This window comes from Bicyclus anynana, chromosome 2 (genome assembly GCF_947172395.1).
Source record: "Bicyclus anynana chromosome 2, ilBicAnyn1.1, whole genome shotgun sequence".
In the NCBI taxonomy this organism is placed as follows: Eukaryota; Metazoa; Arthropoda; class Insecta; order Lepidoptera; family Nymphalidae; genus Bicyclus; species Bicyclus anynana.
The window spans coordinates 6,570,571-6,591,779 of NC_069084.1; the positions used below are offsets into that span (position 1 = coordinate 6,570,571).

At 38.4% G+C, this 21,209-nt stretch overlaps 1 protein-coding gene across 1 annotated transcript; it reads left to right on the top strand.

The window, feature by feature from the left end:
* Positions 1-5,671: 5,671 nt before the first annotated feature.
* LOC112045602 (UDP-glucosyltransferase 2-like) lies at positions 5,672-18,612 on the top strand. Its single transcript, XM_024081867.2, has 4 exons — positions 5,672-6,819; positions 8,357-8,579; positions 14,230-14,449; positions 15,575-18,612. Exons 1-4 carry the CDS (start codon positions 5,989-5,991, stop codon positions 15,843-15,845), a joined length of 1,545 nt encoding a protein of 514 aa, XP_023937635.2. The 5' UTR covers positions 5,672-5,988; the 3' UTR covers positions 15,846-18,612.
* The last annotated feature ends 2,597 nt before the right edge of the window (positions 18,613-21,209 follow it).

Genomic DNA, 21,209 nt, shown 5'->3' on the forward strand with positions numbered 1-21,209 from the left:
TATATAGATAAATACAAATAATGCATACTTATGAAAAAAAAAAAAAAAAAAGATTTTTATCAAAATAAGCTCAGCACATGAGATTAATGATAAATCACTGGGAAAAATATTATTTGGAAATCTTTAATTTTTTCACTGGCAGATGAAGCCGAGAGCGTGTTTACTACTTTACTGGGAGCATGCGGGCTGACGCCTGTGACGCTTTCAGTATGAATAGCTAGAGCAGCTGACTGAATGCTTGATGTATTCTACCCGTGCTTTTCCATCGTATGATGGAAGCATAGTACGAAGTCGGTTGTTTGGGCGACCAGTAGGGACTTTTATGGCAAATGATGATGCCAGGAGTGTCTTCTCATGAGGGAACTCCTTAATGCTTAAGAGCATATGTGAACCTTTACATAGTTATTGAGTTCTAATGGCATATTATTTATACACAGGGCCGAGCGGCCTATGGTGTGAAATCTTTTAGATATCTTTCGAACGCATTACACTCTCTTGAGAGTAATGGATACTCTGAAAGTTAAGGCTACCAGCTAGAGGCTAGGCCTGTTACACTAGTTATACAGTGATGCTTTGTTCTGCTTGATATAAAGATATAGTGGAAGCTAGGCCTGTATTTATACGGTGTTTACAGTGTGCTTTGCTCTACTTGTCGTCTGACGATCAGTTATCTTTCCACTATGTGGAACTCACCCATTCACGCTTATATACCAATAAACTTATACCCTCACGAAAAGGGGGGAGTCCTGGTTCTTAAATGAACCTAATCTCACCAAATTCAGGGAGAGGACCACCGTCGTTGTGCGGGAGTTGGAGTCAATGACCATCTTTTATAATAAAAGATGCCACACCTAATCTCACTTGCTCACCCAGACTCACTCGCTCACCCAAAGCACTATATTACCTTCTGTGAGTTTGTTAGAACTACAGAACCAGCAATGAGAAGTAATACTGACGTTCAGGGTAAACCTGAATGTTGTGTTGCCACTCGCTGTCAATGTGGTCTTGTATGGTTCACGAAGGCGTAACTATTTAAACAACCTTATCAACGTACTCAGCGTTCGTGTTTTGATAAACCACGAAGAGTTCGTGTATCGATATACCACGAAGAGTTCGTGTATTGATATACCACGAAGAGTTCGTGTATCGATACACCACGAAGAGTTCGTGTATTGATATACCACGAAGAGTTCGTGTATTGATATACCACGAAGAGTTCGTGTATCAATTATATTTTAGGAAATCCGTGATACGAGAACTGTTACCTCTGAGACTTTAAAAGTATTTGTGTTATTATGGACATAACGTTGATTAATGGGTTTTAATCAATAGACGATCACATGCCAATTAAAATATTTTAACCTTTGGGAGATCAACACTTGATAAAATGTATGTTTTATGCTCTTATATTTATATGAGGCATTTTGAAACAGTTACAAAAGTCGAGAACAAATGCTAGTCGTAGGTATACGCGTATAATATTGTGGTATAAACATAATAAAAAGTACCTAAGCAGGTTGCATAAACTCAACTACAATTACAATTTTGGAGTAATATTTACGCCTTACACTTGACATTGACACCATAAGTAAAGAAATTGGTACTTCATAATAATTACATTTGGTGTATCCTATGTGATACGGTAGATCTAAATGGGTTAAAACCAAGTACCAATACACTCTTCCAAACGTATGCAATTCGTTTTAAGAAAATAACGTGAACAAAGCTAAGGAATAGCGTCGTCAAATAAACAAATTGTTTATTATTGCACGTAACTCAATGTTTACGTAATTTTTTTCTTTCTTTACAGAAACAAAATACCCCTTTGCTTAATAAGGAAAAGACAAACGCTATTTGCCTCGCGGTACCGGGAACTAGGTAGCTGTAATTCTTTACTTACTATAAAGAGGAAAATACAAAGAATACTTACTTTATTATGCCCGCGATTAACATCTGATCATTAGCGATCAGATTAGGTAAGAGAGTGATGTTTTTTTATTATTCTTTACAAGTTAGTCCTTGACTACAATCTCACCTGATGGTAAGTGATGATGCAATCTAGGATGGAAGCGGGCTAACTTGTTAGGAGGAAGATGAAAATCCACACTCCATTCGGTTTCTACACGGCATCGTATCGGAACGCTAAATCGCTTGGCGGTACGTCTTTGCCGGTAGGATGGTAACTAGTCACGGCCAAAGCCTCCCACCAGCCAGACCTGGACCAATTAAGAAAATCTCAATCGGCCCAGCCGGGATCGAACCTGCGTCTTGTAAATCCACCGCGTATACCATTGCGCCTCGGAGCCGTCGTTTATAAGCCTGTGACCGCTAAACCTTCGTGGTTTAATAAAAGCTGAAATTTTCAAAGCAATGCTGTTCCCATACGAGGAATTTCCATAGACTATCATAAGAAATTACGTCCCCACTCATTTAGAAAGTACGATGAAACTGAAACTTGACAGATATACAGAATAGATAAACACTTCAAACGTATTTTCGACCAAACATCTACCAGAGATCAAAATTATCTATGAATATTATCAATAAACGTTATTCTTAACATAAAACGAAGTCACTTCCCGCCGTCTGTACCCTAAGATCTTTTAAACGCAATGGATTTTCATCATAAGACAGAGTAACTTAAAATTAGCTTTATTCATACAATCAACATATCTTTTTACGCGTATGAAGTCGCGGGCATCAATTAATGTGTCATAAAATAACAAAGAATACAAGTACATTTACTAGAAGCACCTACCTACATAACAATGTCCATGAAGTCGACGCGCGATAGAGCGGTCGTATGTCAAGTGGCGCGGAAAGCGATAGCGCGATTTATGTTATCCCTTCTCTCCACGTGTGATATATTACAGAGTTTTGGTAGCGAATTGTTCGCCACAAACAACACTATTACTGCTTCATTACCGATAAATTGCAGGAATTGAAGTGGTATGAATACAATAGGAAACTTAAGCTAGCTTATAACTATACAAATCATGCCCACGTGGAATGGTGGCAAGAATACTGGCTGAATTTCTGCAAAAATGAGCAAGCCCTTCTGTCACCAGTGCATACAATCAGCCGCGGTACAATTCTTCGAAGAAGTTTTCAGAATGAATCCAAATTAAACTTGGCACGGTTTGACACCTTAATGTGGAGAAGGTTAAAGGATACCTACTTTTTATTGCAAAATAAAATAAGAAGGGAGTGAAATAAAGGTTGAAAGTTTGTTTGGAAAGTCCTTCATTTAAAAACATACAAATATAATGTTATTCAAGAATTTTTAAAACTCAACCCCTAATATGGTGAAATAGAGGTTAAAAGTTTACATTGATTTCCATGCACATGAAGTCTCGGGCGTTTGCTAGTTTTAAATATGACAAATATTCCCGTTCCCATCGAATAGTCGGAAAAATTTGTGTTAGGAGTAAACACGACAATTTTATAGTCTTGTGGGCGGGTATCGATCCACCACCTCCCAGTGAGCTCATCACTCATCATTGTTGTTGAAAGTTTGGAGGCATATTTAAAATTATAAATAAGTATATTAAAAGTATATTAAAAATTAAGTATATTAAAATTTTTAATGTTACCTACTAATATACTAACAATATATGGATTTGTAATTCTGAAATAAAATAAATTATTATTATTATTATTATTATTATATTGGAAATTCGTACATATGGTGACATCCCCGTGACCCAGTCATCAGGCGACCAGTCAGAATATCGTGGGGTTTCAGCAGGTTGAAGTCCGACATAACCTTCCATAAGATTTCCACACGTAAAAAAGGAGCGTGGGCTGAGGCTCCTACTATAGATTAGTGAAATATCCATAAACAGAGTATGGTATGGTAGCTTTGTAAGGTAGCAGGTACCAAGGGTTCAGATTCTATTTGCAACTTTGCAGCGCACGCAACGGAAGTTCTCAAAAGGAATATTTTCCGAATAAAAAAGTTCTTGACATTAACCAAACAAACAAAGATACTTTTCAGTTCTATAATACTAGTATAGACTAGTAGAACTCCACAAGTTTTAACTGAGTTTTCATTCAGGAGGGAAAACGGGAAGGGAGCATTTTCATAACAAAAAAGAAAGATGATGATGGTTCGCCAAGAAAATTTAGTCCAAATTACTACAGAAGTACAAAACCCACCACGTGGTTTAAAACATAAATTTGTCTAAGTTTAAAATACGCAAACCTTAGATTAGACTATTTGACTTTCAAAGAACTTAACGCAAACACAGAAGCTAGAGTTTCTAACATATTAGAGCACAACACCAACATTTTACTTTCCACAATCTTGAAAATTTCGCTCTAATAGGAAAACTTTGTTTGCTATAAAACTACAAGTTCTTACTCGTAGACACCATATAATATTATGACGTTGGAACAGTGAAAAATTAATCTAACTTACAGCTCAGCACTTTTAGTTGGTAATGGTTTGGCTTAGTTGAACTTTTTCCTTCACTTTATGATTATGTACGGCACTCGGTTTAACTTTGAATAATACGATTTCTTATTGTATGTAAAATTCAATATTAGATATTATAAAAATTTAATAATATACTTGATCATTTAGGTACTTTCTTTTTCTTATTTAGTACCTATCCAATTTAAGGCGGGACACAAGTCATTTTATAAAATGTAAATATAACAAATGCTGACAATATTTTAGCAGGCGCTTACCACTTCGACCGCAAAATCAATTTTTTAGATATTTGGGCTAGATTTAGATTAGGTACTTATTGACAGTTGTGAAGAGTCAAACTCCAGACAAGATAAGACACAATTCTGTGCAGACTCTGTCTAGAGACAGAGCAAACACCTCTGCACATGCTGTGTAATGGCCCAACTGTAATACATAAACGCAACCTCCATCTAGGCCTAGGGCATTTGATCGTAAACCCGGAGGAGGTAAAATACATCCCAGTCAAGAAACTGCTGCTGTACCTGGCGGCAACCAGTATTGGAGAGGAGATCTGGTCTGTGGAGATCACAATAGATCAGAAACGGTCAACGTGATTCCTGCAGAGCCAAAACATAAAGAAGAAGTAGCAAAGAAAGAGAAAATCGGTGAAATTAATTTAAAGGAAATTATCGTCCGCCACGCAACGTTTTATAAATACAAGTCATCATCATCAGTCTATGCTAATAGCTCACAGCTAAGCTAGGCCTCTTTCCTTATATAGGACGAAATTTATAGCTTAGACTAACCGAGTTACTCCAATATGCGGAATAAAGATGAATATAACAAGCGCTATCAACATTTTAAAATTAAAATTTGTTATGATAATGACCGGGCTGGACAGCCTAATGTGCAACCTACTACTGAAAATTTCTTGGATGGAAGAAAAACCCAGTACTTTACACCTTGACCTGGGACTCGAATATGATTCGTAGACAACTAGGACAACAAGATTAACATAGATAAACCTTTTTTTAATTCACTACTTGTACCTTGTACTTTATGTCGGTTACATAAGGCTTATATTTTAGTTTTGTTATATCGAAGCAATTAGTCTAAAACTTATACTCGTATATGCAACTATCAACTTCATTCAGCCAATCAAATCAAAATATACCTTGTACCTTTATTATTTTATCTTCAATACTTTCTTTTAATTATTACACCGCAAATATTTACTGGTTGAATATTGTTGTCTTCCTCAACGAGATGTGGATCGAAAATGTAGGCACAGGGTTATTTAATTTAATATTCTCATAGCGTCGATAAGAATAATAATTGCGAACATTAAAGCGATAATACAATATAGTTTGTAAATCATTATATAATAATATAATAATTAAAGATAGTTATAGATATCTTCATTATATAATAAATGTTGTGACGTTCAGTTTAACATTGCCTCCTATTGACTGATGTTGTGTTTTCATCCAAATTTTACAGTGCCTCTTGTTTGTAATATAAAGTATTAATAATTTGTGCGTTAAAAATTGATAATACCTACAGTCGAAATCAAAATGATTGTAAAAAAATTGATCTGTGTCTTGATTTTGGTTCAACTGTTAGAAATATCAAAATCCGCAAAAATATTAGCAGTTTTACCAATTCCTGTTTTAAGTCATCAAATGGTGTTTCGAGAGTTAACACAAGAGCTGGCAAGACGTGGTCACCAAATTACGGTTGCCACCGGATTTCCTTTATATCCAAAAGGACAGGCGCCAGCTAATTATACTGAGATTGATATACGTCCAGTGACAGACAATGTACGTGCACATCTATTAAATGAAGATATAAAATCATCGGATGATATGGTCGCTCAGTTTGAAGTGACTTTTAGAGCAGGTACTCGAATAATTGAGGGATTACTTGAATTTGAAGATATGGACAATTTAGTCAAAGATAAAAATGCCCATTTTGATCTAATTTTCATAGAAGACTGCGCAAAATCAATGTTGATCTATTCTCACATATTTAATGCGCCGGTTATAGAGATAAGTTCCTTTGGCGGCACTTTCAAGACGTTTGAGGCAGTAGGTGCACTGACACACCCAATCTTATATCCTCTTGCTGTCAGACAAAAATATAATGATCTGTCGATGTGGGAAAAAATTTCAGAGTTATATCTGTTATACAAAATCGAAAAACTGTACAATGATGCTGACACTTTGGAAACAGAGCTAATACGAAAACGTTTCGGAAAAAACACTCCAAGCATTCATGACCTACAAAAAAATATACACATGTTGTTTTTGAACATACATCCTATTTGGGATTCAAATCGACCTGTTCCTCCTAATGTTATATACTTAGGAGGTCTGCATCAGAAACCGCACAACGATTTACCTGAGGTAATTAAACTAAGCTAATAATTTACTTACTAATCGTAGACCATTTATTGCTTGACTGTAAAAAACTTAGAATAAATTGGCTTATTCAACGCATACACGGTAAGGGCAATAAACTATTTAAGGCAGCATTCGAAATAAACCATTAGATAAAAAAATATTGTCACAGTTATCATGATTATTGAATAATTCCTTTAGGTACGCCCAAAAAAAATTACTTTTTAAATCAGTCTGGCAAACCAAAGTAACAACAAACAAATAAAAATACTATGTATGACTATTTTATCTTATACCTTGATTATTATATATATTTATTTATAGTTATTTAGACTTTATTTTTATTTTTAGTCAGAAAGTTCTTAAAACACAAAGACTAATTGAACTTGTACATGATGTTATGATGAAATCTAAGATCTATCTTATCTTATCGTGCTGATTTGGAAGGGATATCGCTTGTTTGACCAATATGTCTAGTATGTTATTCTCATGGCAACGTACCTACAATACTATCTAATCTCCTTCTATACTAATAATATAAAGCTGAAGAGTTTGTTTGTTTGGGTAGTAAAACGCGCTAATCTCAGGAACTACTGGTCCGATTTGAAAAATTCTTTCAGTGTAAGATAGCCCATTTATCTAGTAAGGTTAAAGGCTATATATTATTCCTGTATTCCTACGGGAACGGGAACCACGCGGGTGAAACAGCTAGTAATAAATACTAATAATAATACATTTACTAAATAATTAATTATTTTTTATAAATTTAATCTCAAAAACATAATATTACTCATTAGTTGGAGTGAAAGAGGACATGTATTTAAAGGGAGTGGATGAAGAGTAGACGAGTTCTAAAGACGAATGGTGATGAGTGACATATTTTGTTGACCCCACTTTACTTAAATACTTAAAATACATTCTAGTATTACGCATAGTTGGCATCCTAAGGTGCTGAAACCCTGCACTAGAAAGCGCAGTGTTGATCGATCCCCCAGTTGGACTGACGACATCATCAAGCAAGTCCGTCTAGTCAAGTCACTGGTTGCAGGCGGCTCAGGATTCTGATCTTTGGATGTTCCTACAAAAGGCCTATGTCCTGCAGTGGACGTCAATCGGCTGATATGATGATGATGATTATGTATAGATAAAATAATTTTAATAAATTTTTACTTACCCTATATTTATTAATTTCATCGTATTCGATCAAATTAATTATTAGGCCGGCCGCATACACTTGTTTTTCGTATTCGTTTTCCTAATGCGTTATATCGATTTGGAATTACGTGAGACTATCACAGAGTGTACGTTTTATTCTCATTCGGAATGTAGGTAAAATTATTAACGCAAGGGTTTGCATTCGTTACGTACGCGCAGAGTTAGTTCCGTTCGGAAAAAAGGTACATAGGTATTATGATTTCATCGGATTCGAAGAAAAACGTATAATAGGCCGGTCTTAGATCTCAGACAACCTCGGCAACGCGTCCTTGATATGGTGTTGATAAGATAGAGTGTGTTTTTAAAGATAATATTTTTATACTTACAGGATTTAAAATCATCTCTTGACGCTTCAAACAATGGTGTTATATATGTCAGTTTTGGAACCAACGTTGATACGACAATACTACACGCTGAAAAACTACAAATATTTGTTAACGTCTTTTCCAAACTGCCGTATGACGTGTATTGGAAGTGGAATGACGAAAATCTGCCCAAATTATCTAAAAATATTAAGGTTATGAAATGGTTTCCTCAATCAGATTTATTAAGTAAGTATGATTTTTTCGCTATGAGTGATTATTGGATAATCGTCAGTGTATATTTTTCCCCCTCTACAGACCTTTTTTTTGAAAGCTATAGTAACGCAAAGATGTTTAAAAAAAAGCAGAATCGCTACAACTCCGTAAGCGTGTAATTCGTCTAAGCGTTTGTGGGCTACTCTCGCCCATATCATATTATATTATGTAATATTTAAAATATTAGCGCGCGGCATTAGTGTGCGTAGTCATGTACGAGGCGACACACACACGCGCAAGCCGCGAGCGGTACGCGCGGGCGATCGCCCGCCGCCCGGCTGACAGTCCGCACGAGTACCTACGCTCTGCTGCAGTCGGCGACAAATTATATTTAATTTAGTATTAGTGAATCTTGTTTTATATAATAGGGACCACATTTACCCTATACTGGTGACCCTGGTTAAGAACAACAATGAGTGACAACGGTACGAAAATTGCACCAGCAAGAAAGAAATACGATTGCCACATTGCCACGCGGTGCGCAAACAAGTTTCGCGCTTCAACGGGCGGTCACGTACGGACATCGCAGCCATTTTATACAGAACCGATGGCAGATTTAGCGGACCGAGTGCATGATACAATATCATCAGAGACCGTCGCCGCCGTATCAACGAGCAATCAGGTACAAGATTTGTCGGAAAAAATCGCAGAACTAAAAAGGATAGTGCGGCAACTTACCCTAAAACTTGAAGACGACACGGAACCGTCATATCGTTCTAGCAGCCGCTCCAAATCTCACAACCGACACCACAAAAATACACCGCGACAAAGCATAAAATCTAACACGAGCAAGCAGAATAACCCGGTATGTTATTATCATAATAAATATGGTGACGAAGCACGCAAATGTAAAAAACCCTGCGAGTACAAAATGTCGGTAAACACGACAGTGGCCACAAACGATTGCCCTTCGTCGTCGCGTCGCCTCTTCATTACCGATCGCAAAACGAAGACCCAGTTCCTGGTGGACACCGGCAGTGATCTCTGCGTCTTCCCACGGTCAAGCCTGAAGGACAAGCGAGCACCCACGGGCTACACCTTGGCAGCAGCCAACGGTTCAACGATCGCGACCTACGGCTTCGCTTACTTCGAGCTGAACCTAGGACTTCGACGCGTATACCCGTGGCGTTTCGTTGTAGCAGACGTAACTAAACCCATAATTGGTGTTGACTTTCTAGTGCATTACGGCTTAGTTGTAGATGTTAAAAATAAGAAACTTATTGATAATCTTACATCATTATCAACCACTGCATGTATTTCTTCTTCTTTCAGGGATATAGTTTCTGTCAAAGTGGTCACTGGAGAATCACGATACCATTTGTTATTGGCACGTGATTTTCCAGACATCACACGTCCAGCCGGCACTCATCGCACTATACCTCATAACACACAACACCACATACGCACAACACCAGGCCCTCCCGTCTCTTCCCAACCCAGACGCCTCGCTCCAGACAAATTGAAGATTGTTAAACAGGAGTTCGAAGCCATGCTCGCCAACGGCACTGCGAGGCCTTCGGATAGCCCGTGGTCGTCTCCTCTTCACCTGGCCCCGAAGAAGGACAATGGGTGGCGGCTTTGCGGGGACTATCGGCGACTGAATGCCCGGACCATCCCTGACAGGTACCCGATCCGCCATATACACGACTTTACCCATAGTATCGCTGGCTGCAAGGTCTTCAGCACGATTGATCTGGTGAAAGCCTACAATCAAATACCGGTCTGCGCGGAAGATATCCCTAAAACTTCGATTTCAAGTCCAATAGGGATGTTCGAGTTCCCCTACATGAACTTTGGTCTCCGAAATGCAGGGCAAACCTTCCAGAGGTTCGTCGACGAGATGACGCGTGGGCTGGACTTCATCTACTGCTACATAGATGACTTTCTAATTTTCAGCAGAGACGAGGCTGAACATGAGAGCCATCTGCGGCAGATATTCAGCAGGCTACGGGACTACGGAATGGTAATCAACGTGTCCAAGTGCGTTTTCGGTGCGCCCGAGGTAACCTTCCTAGGTTACAGCATCTCGGAGGCCGGAACCAAACCCTTGGACACGAAAATCCAAGCCATACGCGACTTTCCTCCGCCGAAGGACATTAAGGCACTGAGACGCTTCCTGGGTATGGTCAACTTCTACAGGCGATTCCTGCCCCACGCCGCCCAGACTCAGGCTCCCCTTAACGCCCTTCTCATGGGAACGGCAAAAGGTTCCACTCCCGTCAACCTAACCGGCGATGCTTTGCAGGCATTTTCAGAGACCAAAGAAAGCCTCTCCAACGCTGCTCTTTTAGCACATCCAGACTGTCAAGCCAAGTTATCACTGGTAACAGACGCCTCCGACACTGCGATGGGTGCTGTTTTACAACAGCTACAGGATGATGCATGGCAGCCTCTAGGTTTCTTTTCCCGCAAGCTGAGTCCAGCTCAACAAAAATATTCACCCTACGATCGCGAGCTTCTAGCGATCTACGAGGGCATAAAATACTTTCGCCACATGGTCGAAGCGAGACATTTTACTATCTACACGGACCACAAACCGATAAGTTTCGCGTTTCATGAAAAGAAACAGAACTGTTCGCCTAGGCAGTTCCGTCACTTGGACTTTATCTCCCAGTTCACCACCGATATACGACATATATCTGGCAAAGACAACGTTGTCGCCGATCCACTGTCGCGCATCGAGGAACTGGGAGCTCCAATTAGTCTCGCAGACCTGGCAAAATCTCAAGCCGACGACTCAGAGTTGGCTAATTATCTTGAGGACAACACATCCTTACGTCTCAAGAAGATGAACTTACCTGGGAGTCACGTACCTTTGTACTGTGATGTCAGTACACCGACACCCAGGCCATTCATCACCAAACCCTTTCGGAGACAACTCTTCGAGAGCCTTCACAGTCTCAGCCACCCAGGCGCCAACGCTTCCGCCAAACTGGTTGCTGAACGTTTCGTTTGGCCTGGCGTGCGAAAAGACTGCAGAGAATGGTCTAAACACTGCCTTGCTTGTCAGCGCGCAAAGGTGACAAGGCATGTCTCCTCTCCGTTGGGCACATTCGAACTCCCTCGTGCCCGATTCCAATTCATTCACTGCGACATAATCGGCCCCCTCGCCATTTCACAGGGATACCGCTACTGTCTCACCATAGTGGATCGTTTCACACGCTGGCCTGAAGTCACACCAATGGTCGACATGACTGCCGAAACAGTTGGGAAGGCACTAATATCCTGGATATCCAGATTTGGATGTTTCACGGATGTTGTCACAGATCGCGGACGGCAGTTTGAATCTGCTCTTTTCCAATACCTTGGAAAAGTGATTGGATTTAGACACCGCAGAACAACCGCGTATCACCCAGCTTGCAACGGCCTCGTGGAACGATTCCACAGACAGCTAAAAGCGGCTATAATGTGCCATGCTGATGTGAATTGGGTTGACTCCCTGCCGCTTGTCTTACTCGGCGTAAGGAGCGCATATAAAGAGGACCTACAGACGTCGTCGGCCGAGTTGGTCTATGGTGAGCCGTTACGGCTACCTGGAGAATTTTTCCAGCCAACAGCTCCCGAGTCCACCGACATTACTGACTTTACCACTCGGTTGCGTCAACTTACTCTTAGGTTACAACCATCACCTGCAGCACGGCACAGCAAAGACAAAATATTTATTTTTAAAGATTTAAATACATCTTCGCACGTATTTTTACGGGAAGGAGCAGTGCGTGGCTCTTTACAACCACCCTATTCCGGCCCCCACCAAATAATCGAGCGTAACGATAAATTTTTCACAATTTCAGTTAGAGGTAAAAGTGTCAACGTATCTATAGATCGCCTTAAACCTGCTTACATACAAAATGACACTTCTCCTATACCCAAACCTACCCAACCTCCCCCTTCTAAACCTAACTTCAATCCCCTATCAAAGCCTAAACACAAAACAAAACATAACACAGAACACCCTATACAACATAACACAGAACACCCTATACAACTTAACACAGAACACCCTATACAACGTAAACAAAACACTCCGACTCAAGAAAACGTCAAAAAGACGCGTTCGGGACGCGTAGTACGTTTTCCTGATTTTTACAGACCAACATAATTTCATACAATATTTAAATATTATTTCACAAGTGTCGAGCAATCGAAACGCACTTCGCCGTTGCACCGGTAAACCGGTTATAGATAAGGTGAAGCACAGCGCTCGCTGTTTCGATGTTTTAGCGAGCGCCTATTTCATTACCTACAACTTTGTTATTACGCTCGCAAATTATTTACATGTATTGACGTTTTTCGGTTAAAATATAAATTATTTCTCTTATATTTTGTTATAGTAGTAGTAATCATGTTCTAATTTAACTGTCTAATGTATTTAGTTATTTCTTTTTACTTAGTTTAATTTGTATTAGGTAATAAATTATTGTGTTACATGTTTTGATCTGCAAATAGGTATTGAGTTGTGTTATCGCTTTCACAATATTTTATTTTTTCTCTCATTGTAATATAAATATCAATATAAATAGTTACTTAACACGATATCACTATGCATTCACTCACCATCAGGTGAGACTGCAGTCAAGGGATTTGTAATTTAAAAAATATACATTTATCTCATCGACCTTAACCAGGTCTCTTGGGGGGGAGTGATGTGGGCTACTCTCGCCCATATCATATTATATTATGTAATATTTAAAATATTAGCGCGCGGCATTAGTGTGCGTAGTCATGTACGAGGCGACACACACACGCGCAAGCCGCGAGCGGTACGCGCGGGCGATCGCCCGCCGCCCGGCTGACAGTCCGCACGAGTACCTACGCTCTGCTGCAGTCGGCGACAAATTATATTTAATTTAGTATTAGTGAATCTTGTTTTATATAATAGGGACCACATTTACCCTATACGTTCTCAAATTAGACTATTCTATAAATATTGAATTTATTTAAAACTAGCGGACGCCCGCGACTTCGTCCGCGTGAAAGTAGATGTAGACTTTTATCTACCTCTACCCTACCCCTACCCTGCCCTACCCTACTCCTTCCCTACCCTACGCTAGTCCCTACCCCTACTCTACCCTACCCATTAAGGCTGCACACGCGACGGAAGCTTAAAAAATGCAGTAACTTCTCCCGTTTTCCCAACATTTCCCTTCACTGCTCTGCTCCTATTGATTGTAGCGTGATAAAAACCTGCCTAGAAGTATGAAGAATAATTGTGCTAAGTTTCGTTAAAATCCGTTGAGTAGTTTTTGTTTCAATAACGAACATACCACGCGGCGAAAGCTTAAAAAATTGAGTAACATCTCCCGTTTTCCCAACATTTTCCTTCACTGCTCTGCTCCTATTAATCGTAGCGTGATGAAAAGTATACTATAACCTGCCCAGGAGTATGAAAAATAATTGTAGCAAGTTTCGTTAAAATCTGTCGAGTAGTTTTTGTTTCTATAAAGAACATACAGACAGACAGACAAAAATTTTACTGATTGCATTTTTGGCATCAGTATAGACCACTAATCACCCCCTGATAGTTATTTTGGAAATATATTTCATGTACAGAATTGACCTCTCTACAGATTGATTATAAGTATAGATTAAGATTTTAAATTTAATATAAGTCTGAATTTTACAGGACATCCAAAAGTGAAACTTTTTATAACTCAAGCAGGCTTGCAATCTACAGATGAAGCTATTGCTGGTGGCGTCCCAGTTATTGGTGTACCAATGATGTGGGACCAATGGTTTAACGCAGATAAATATGTACAGTTAAAAATTGGTTTAAATTTGGATATTAACACACTCACAGAAACTAAATTAAGGAATGCTATAGAAACAGTTCTTGACAACAAAAAGTGCGTTATATCTTATACATATTAAATATTTATTAAATTATATAATATATAGTAGAAGTTAGTTCTCTCTGCGTGATCGTATCCGAAATGAGGAATTTCGCAGAAGAACCAAAGTCATCAAGTCGCGATGCAAAAGTGACAATGGGCAGGGCACATACTTCGAAGAGAGGGTGGCCGATAGGGTGCCAACCGTAAAGCGCAGTGTTGGTCGAACCCCACTAGATAGACCGAGTATATGAAATGGGTTGCAGGGAACTGTTGGATGCTGGCAGCTCGAGACCGTAGTGCTTAGAAGTCCTATGGCCAAGAGGCCTATAGCCAACAGTGGACGTCCATAGGCTGTTAACGATGATGATGATAATGATGAAAGCATTGCTCTTCGTGACATATTTCAACCGGCAAAACACTATCGCAATTACTTCTGCTGCTAAGCAGCATTGGTTTACACTATCCCGTAAAATGTGTTCTTTGCGCTTGAGGCTTAGGTTTCCTCAGATTTGTGGACACAGGAAACTCTATATAGGACGTCTTTCTTGCGTACTTTACTACCGGTTTTTTTATGAGCGATAGTTTTTCATTATACTTTCAGTACTCGTATCAGGCCAGTCAATTGATTTCCATAGTAAAGGCAAGATTGAAGATTTGTTCAAAATTAGCGAAATACAACCGCTGTTATGTGGGTCAGTTGACGTCAATCTATACTAATATTACAAAGATGAAGAGTTTGTTTGTTTGCTTTTGAACGCGCTAATCTCAGGAACTACTGGTCCGATTTAAAAAAATCTTTGAATATTAGATTCTCATTTATCGAGGATGGCTATAAGCTATATATTATCCCCGTTTTCTAACGGAAATGGGAACCATACGGTTGAAACCCCGCGGCGTCAGCTAGTGTTTATATATTTGTAGTCAGAGGATAACTTGTCACCACATAAAATAAAAGTTAAAGTCCTATTTATTATTAATAAACAAATAAATTAATTATAAACTAAAATCAACAGAACTTATCTGCGACTTAGGTTCTTGTTATTCATTGTGATCACTGTTTGCTAATTACTGTTTAATTGTTTGCTACTACAATTTAGTAATAGTTATTGTTGTCATAAATATTTAACGCTGTTTCAGATACAAAGAAAATATACTAAAGTTACGCTCAGTAATGCGTGATCATCCAGAATCACCTCTAGAGAGAGCCGTTTGGTGGACGGAATATGTTTTACGTAATCGAGGGGCAGAACACTTGCGTGCTCCTACTGCGAATATGAGCTGGGTGGAATACTACGAAGTTAAACTTATACTTGTAATTACATCAGCGTTTATTTTAGCTTTAACATTATTATCATTAATGGTGTATAGGATTATAAGGGCTTTTATTCAAAAAGTGAAAACGGACTGAAAGTTGTAGCAAAATTCAAAATTTTGTCTAATTGAAGCCGCCTTAAAACCGCTATTCTGAGCGGACACTTATAATAATAATATTTAAGTTGTTTTTTATTTTGCTGATTTAATATTCTTTTACTTATCAGCTGACGTCCATTACCTAATTTATGATGACTATGAATAAAATGTAAAGAACTGAAGTATTCACAAAAAACTAAAACTGTTTTCTATGCTAATATTATAAAGCTGAAGAGTTTGTTTGGATGAATGCGCTAATCTCAGGTCCGATTTGAAAAATTCTATCATTGTTAGATAGCTCATTTATTGAGGAAGGCTATACGCTATATTTTATCTCTGTATTCCTGCGGGAACGGGAACCACGCAGATGAACCCCGCGCGGCGTCTACTACTTTAAATATAAATTTTAAATCACGTTTTGAATATTAACCTTGACACAAAGTTCAACAGCCATCTTGAAGTTAACAAGATTCCACGACAATTATGAAAGCAATTTTCCCACAAATTTTCGGCAATTATGTCTGATAAATGGGAAGGAAAAGTTTATGAAGAAATCAGGAGAGGGTAATTGAAAAATATTACTTGCATCATTTAAGGATTCATTTCCAAAAGGAATAATATTAAACAAACCACTTTGAAATAAAAAAAAACTCTTAAGAAACGTTTAAACCAAAAAAAAAACTTTTGTTGAGGTAACTAGGTACGAAATATGTGTGAATAATATAATCCTACTAATATTGTAATCCTACTAATATTATATACTCTTTAACGCCGCAACTACTGAACCGATTTAGCTGAAATTTGGAATTGAAATAGATTTTACTTCGGATTAACACATGAGCTACTTTTCATCCCGAAAAAAAATCCTTGGTTCCCGAGGGAGTTGTGAAAAAGTAAATTTTACTAGGACGAAGTCGCAGTCGTTAGCTAGTAGACTATATTGTATCAGAATAGTAGACAGGTACTGACTTACACTTGTGGTGTCTAAATAATTTAGTTATAGATATTATATAATTATCGTTCCTTTGAAAAGTCTCTCGATTGGAAATTTCTCGATTCTCAGGATGATATAATAGATAAGCGTCAGTAGGTAATTATAACACAATAATAATTAACCTCAATAACACAGAATAAAAAAATGTGATGAAATCATTGAAGCAATTTTTTTTATAATATCGTTGTAATAGCTGTATCGATTGCTATTTATTATTATAATCTACTAGCGGACGCCCGCGACTTCGTCCGCGTGAAAGTCGATGTAAACTTTCAACTACCCCTACCCTATCCCTACCCTATCCTACCCCTATCCTACCCTACCCTGCCCTACCCTACCCCTACCCTATCCCTACCCTGCCCTACGCTACCCCTACCCTACCTCTACCCTACCCCTAATTTTCTTTGCTATAAACCTCACTGAGCCCGAGACCTTTCCAACGAATGCAAAACCGTGGAAATCGGTTCGTGCGTTCTGGAGTTTTAGCGTCAGGAAGGAAAACCCGATTTATTTTTATATAATAAGATATGTTCTACAGTAGGTATCCTATGATTTATAGTACATTTTTTATCTACCCAGAACGCTTTTTCTTTGGTGTGGTATTATTTTGGTATATAAAAAGACGCTAAGGGCTCTCTCCACAGCTTTGAACCTTCGTAATTTAATTCCAGCATTTTCGTTCCCATTTCTTCTAGAAATCCTTTGAGAAACAGACCATCACGTTGTAATGGGCATTAATATTTATATATTTATATTGTATCTATCGTACGACCTATCTATTTATTCTGTGACATGCTTTGTATAACTTATATTGTGGATTTCTAGTTCCTCAAATTTTTAACATAATATAAATACGAAAAGTTTTTCTGGAACATACATTGAAAAAAAAAACAATATTTTGAAATTAAGAACTCTTTTAAGTGTGTTTGTATCTAATGTTTGTACTATAAATTAATTGAATGTAAATTGTTCGAGAAATATTTTATTTATTGCATTAAATAATATGCACATAAAAATAAAAACCAAACCAGTTTAGAATAATATACAGGGTTTCTTGTATTTATGGTTATAACGCAAATGGTAGATTCACCGCATAGGTATCTACTATTTGCGTTTTATCCATTAAGGGACAATCTGTATAACAATAATAATAATAAAAAATATTATTTGTTATATTCTTTAAAATAAACATTTACAACAGCCGTGCTTAGTTATTGAGGCTTAAATATTAATAATGTCTTAATACTGTTGCACATACGAGTGTTTATAAGTTTTAAACTTTTATCTAATTACCTTTACATAACAAAACGATCACTATCAAATTTAAGCCTTATTTAACAGGCATAAAGTCGAAAATCTATCATCACCACTTGACAAGCACTCAGTGACTCCAATCTCTGGTCAAAAGTGTTCTTGAAAAGGTCTTCAATTGGGACAGCAACAGATTCAATTGTTAATATCTGCAATTTATGTGGGTACAAGTATGGGTTTATTGTTACTTGAATTCTTGGTCTCTTCCCTTTCTGGATTTGATGTCTTTTGTTCGCAGTGAAATGTAATTGACTGTATGTGTGAACCATTTAAATCGTTACAGTTCAGGATTGTACTAACAAATGGAGGAAAATAAAAATAAAGTTTCATCTATGTAAATCTTGGTGTCCTAATTGTCTACGGATCATATTCGAGTCCGTGGTCAAGCTATAAAAGTACTGTTTTTTTTTTCATCCAAGAAATTTTCAGTAGTAGCCTAGAGTTGGAAAGCAGTACCTTAGTCAGCACATAGTCCCTGTTATTATCATAATAAATTTTAGTTTTAAAATTTGAAAGCGCTCTTAAATGCCCAAGGCTCACATTTCGCTCAAGCATTGGAGCTCGGTTAGTCTGAGCTCTAAATTACCTCCTCTACAACGAGAGAGGCCTGGCCCAGCAGTGGGCTACTAAAATTTACTAATGATGATGACTAGTATCTATAAAGCGTTGCATGACGGGTGATAATTTTCTGTGTGATGTGTGTGTTTCTGTGTGAAAAGTGATTTCAACGATTTTCTTTTTCTCTGGTATCTTTTCTTGATGTAGTGGCTCTGCAGGTCTTCAAGAGACCCCTGTATCACGTTGACTGCTTCCGATCTATTGTGACCCTCAATGACTAGGTTTCCCTTCCAATACTGCCATCAGCAGAGCCGTGATAGCCTAGTGGATATGACCTCTGCCTCAGGTACGAATCCGGTCCGGGGCATGCTCCTCCAACTTTTCTGTTGTGTGCATTTTAAAAAATTAAATATCATGTGTCTCAAACGGTGAAGGAAAACATCGTGAGGAAACTTGCATACCAGAGAATTTTCTTAATTCTCTGCGCGTGTAAAGCCTGCCAATACGCATTGGGCCAGCGTGGTGGACTATTGGCCTGACCTCTCTCATTCTGAGAGGAGACTCGAGCTCAGCAGTGAGCCGAATATGGGTTGATAACGACTGCCATCAGGTAAAGCAGCAGTTTCTTGGCTGGGATGTGTTTTATCTCCTCCTAGATAGAGGAGTTCCTGCGTTTGTGTATTAGACCTGGGCAATTACACAGAATATGCAGAGGTGTTTCCTTTTCCTAGGCAGAGTCTACACGTATTTGTGTTTTTTGTTCTCTGGTGTTTGAAAATATTCCAAAGGTGATTAAAAAACGTAGACGAAAATAAATATCTGAAAGAAGTAACTTCGAGGTGTAACAAGCGCCCATTAAAATATTGTTAGCATTTCTGATTTTAAGGTTTTATAAAATGTTATTAGATGTTTTTTTGACTTCGTTAACATAGAATAAAAAATCATAATATTATTCAAAGTAAAACCGAGTGTCTTACATATTCATAAAGTGAAGGAAAAAGTCCAACTAAGCCAAACCATTACCAACTAAAAGTGCTGAGCTGTAAGTTAGATTAATTTTTCACTGTTCCAACGTCATAATATTATATGGTGTCTAAGAGTAAGAACTTGTAGTTTTATACCAAACAAAGTTTTCCTATTAGAGCGAAATTTTCAAGATTGTGGAAAGTAAAATGTTGGTGTTGTGCTCTAATATGTTGGAAACTCTAGCTCCTGTGTTTGCGTTAAGTTTTTTGAAAGTCAAATAGTCTAAACTGAGGTGTGCAAATTAAAATGATGGTGTTGTGTTCTAATATGTTGGAAACTACTCCTGTGTACAAATAGTCTGAATTAAACATAATTAAAACATTGCCATTTTAAGCCGTGTAGTAGACTTTGTACTACTGTAGTGTTTTGGACAGTATTTTCTTGGAAAACCGTCTTCAAAACGAGCATTGTATAGAGGTAAGATTTGATTTATAAGTTAGTTTGTTTTTTTTTTTTTTTACAAATTAGCCCTTGACTACAATCACACCTGGTAAGTGATGATGCAGTCTAAGATGGAAGCGGTTTAACTTGTTAGGAGGAGGATGAAAATCCATACCCCTTTCGGTTTCTACACCACATCGTACCGAAACGCTAAATCGCTTGGCGGTACGTCTTTGTCGGTAGGGTGGTAACTAGCCACGGTCGAAGCCTCCCACCAGCCAGACCTAGGCCAATTAAGAAAACCTCAATCGGTCCAGCCGGGGATCGAACCCAGGACCTCCGTCTTGAAAATCCACCGCGCATACTACTGCACCACAGAGGCCGTCATGCGCCACCTAGGATGTTGTTGCGAATATGCTCCGAAACAACAGGACCGATTTCCCTCAGTTGATGAGTGATGAACTCACTGGGAGGTGCTGGTTCGTTACCCGACCGCTGGACGGTTATTGGAGGGGAACGGGAATATTGAGCATATTTAAAATATAAATTACAATATTAGTTACAGAGGGCCTAGTGGCAGTTTCGTACTGTTGCTATCGCGTTAACGTAAACGCGAATTTCTAAGGAATTGAAACAGCGCCATCTAGTGGCACTATAACTGTACAACTGTTTGAAATCCATATAAATTCGCGTTTACGTTAACGCGATAGTAACAGTATGAAAATATTGAAAACTCCCACTAGGCACACAAATCCCAAACGCAAACTAAAACGCCGTTTTAAGGTCTGTTTATATCTACAGACATGTAGCGTGCCAGACACGTGCTGTGGCAGACACAAAAATATTCTTCTATACAGTGTATTTATATCTATCGTAACGCGGCCGCGCAGACGTTGACAGACACGGACCGCGCCCGGCCAGTATTCGCGGAAAGAATATTTTGTCTGTGCGGTTCATGTCTGTAGAGTCTTTTTCATGAAACCTCAACTAAAATTGATAGCGCCTTACACAAATGACAATAAGACCGCCATTACCAAATGACAAGGAGCACCATTAAGACATTAGCGCCGCGTCTGGGGGACCTCTTTCATG

Coding starts and splice junctions, on each gene's coding strand:
- LOC112045602 (XM_024081867.2), top strand. CDS start 5,989: ATGATTGTAAAAAAATTGATCTGTGTCTTGATTTTGGTTCAACTGTTA. Junction 6,820..8,356: donor CGCACAACGATTTACCTGAG/GTAATTAAACTA, acceptor TTATACTTACAG/GATTTAAAATCATCTCTTGA. Junction 14,450..15,574: donor ACAGTTCTTGACAACAAAAA/GTGCGTTATATC, acceptor ACGCTGTTTCAG/ATACAAAGAAAATATACTAA.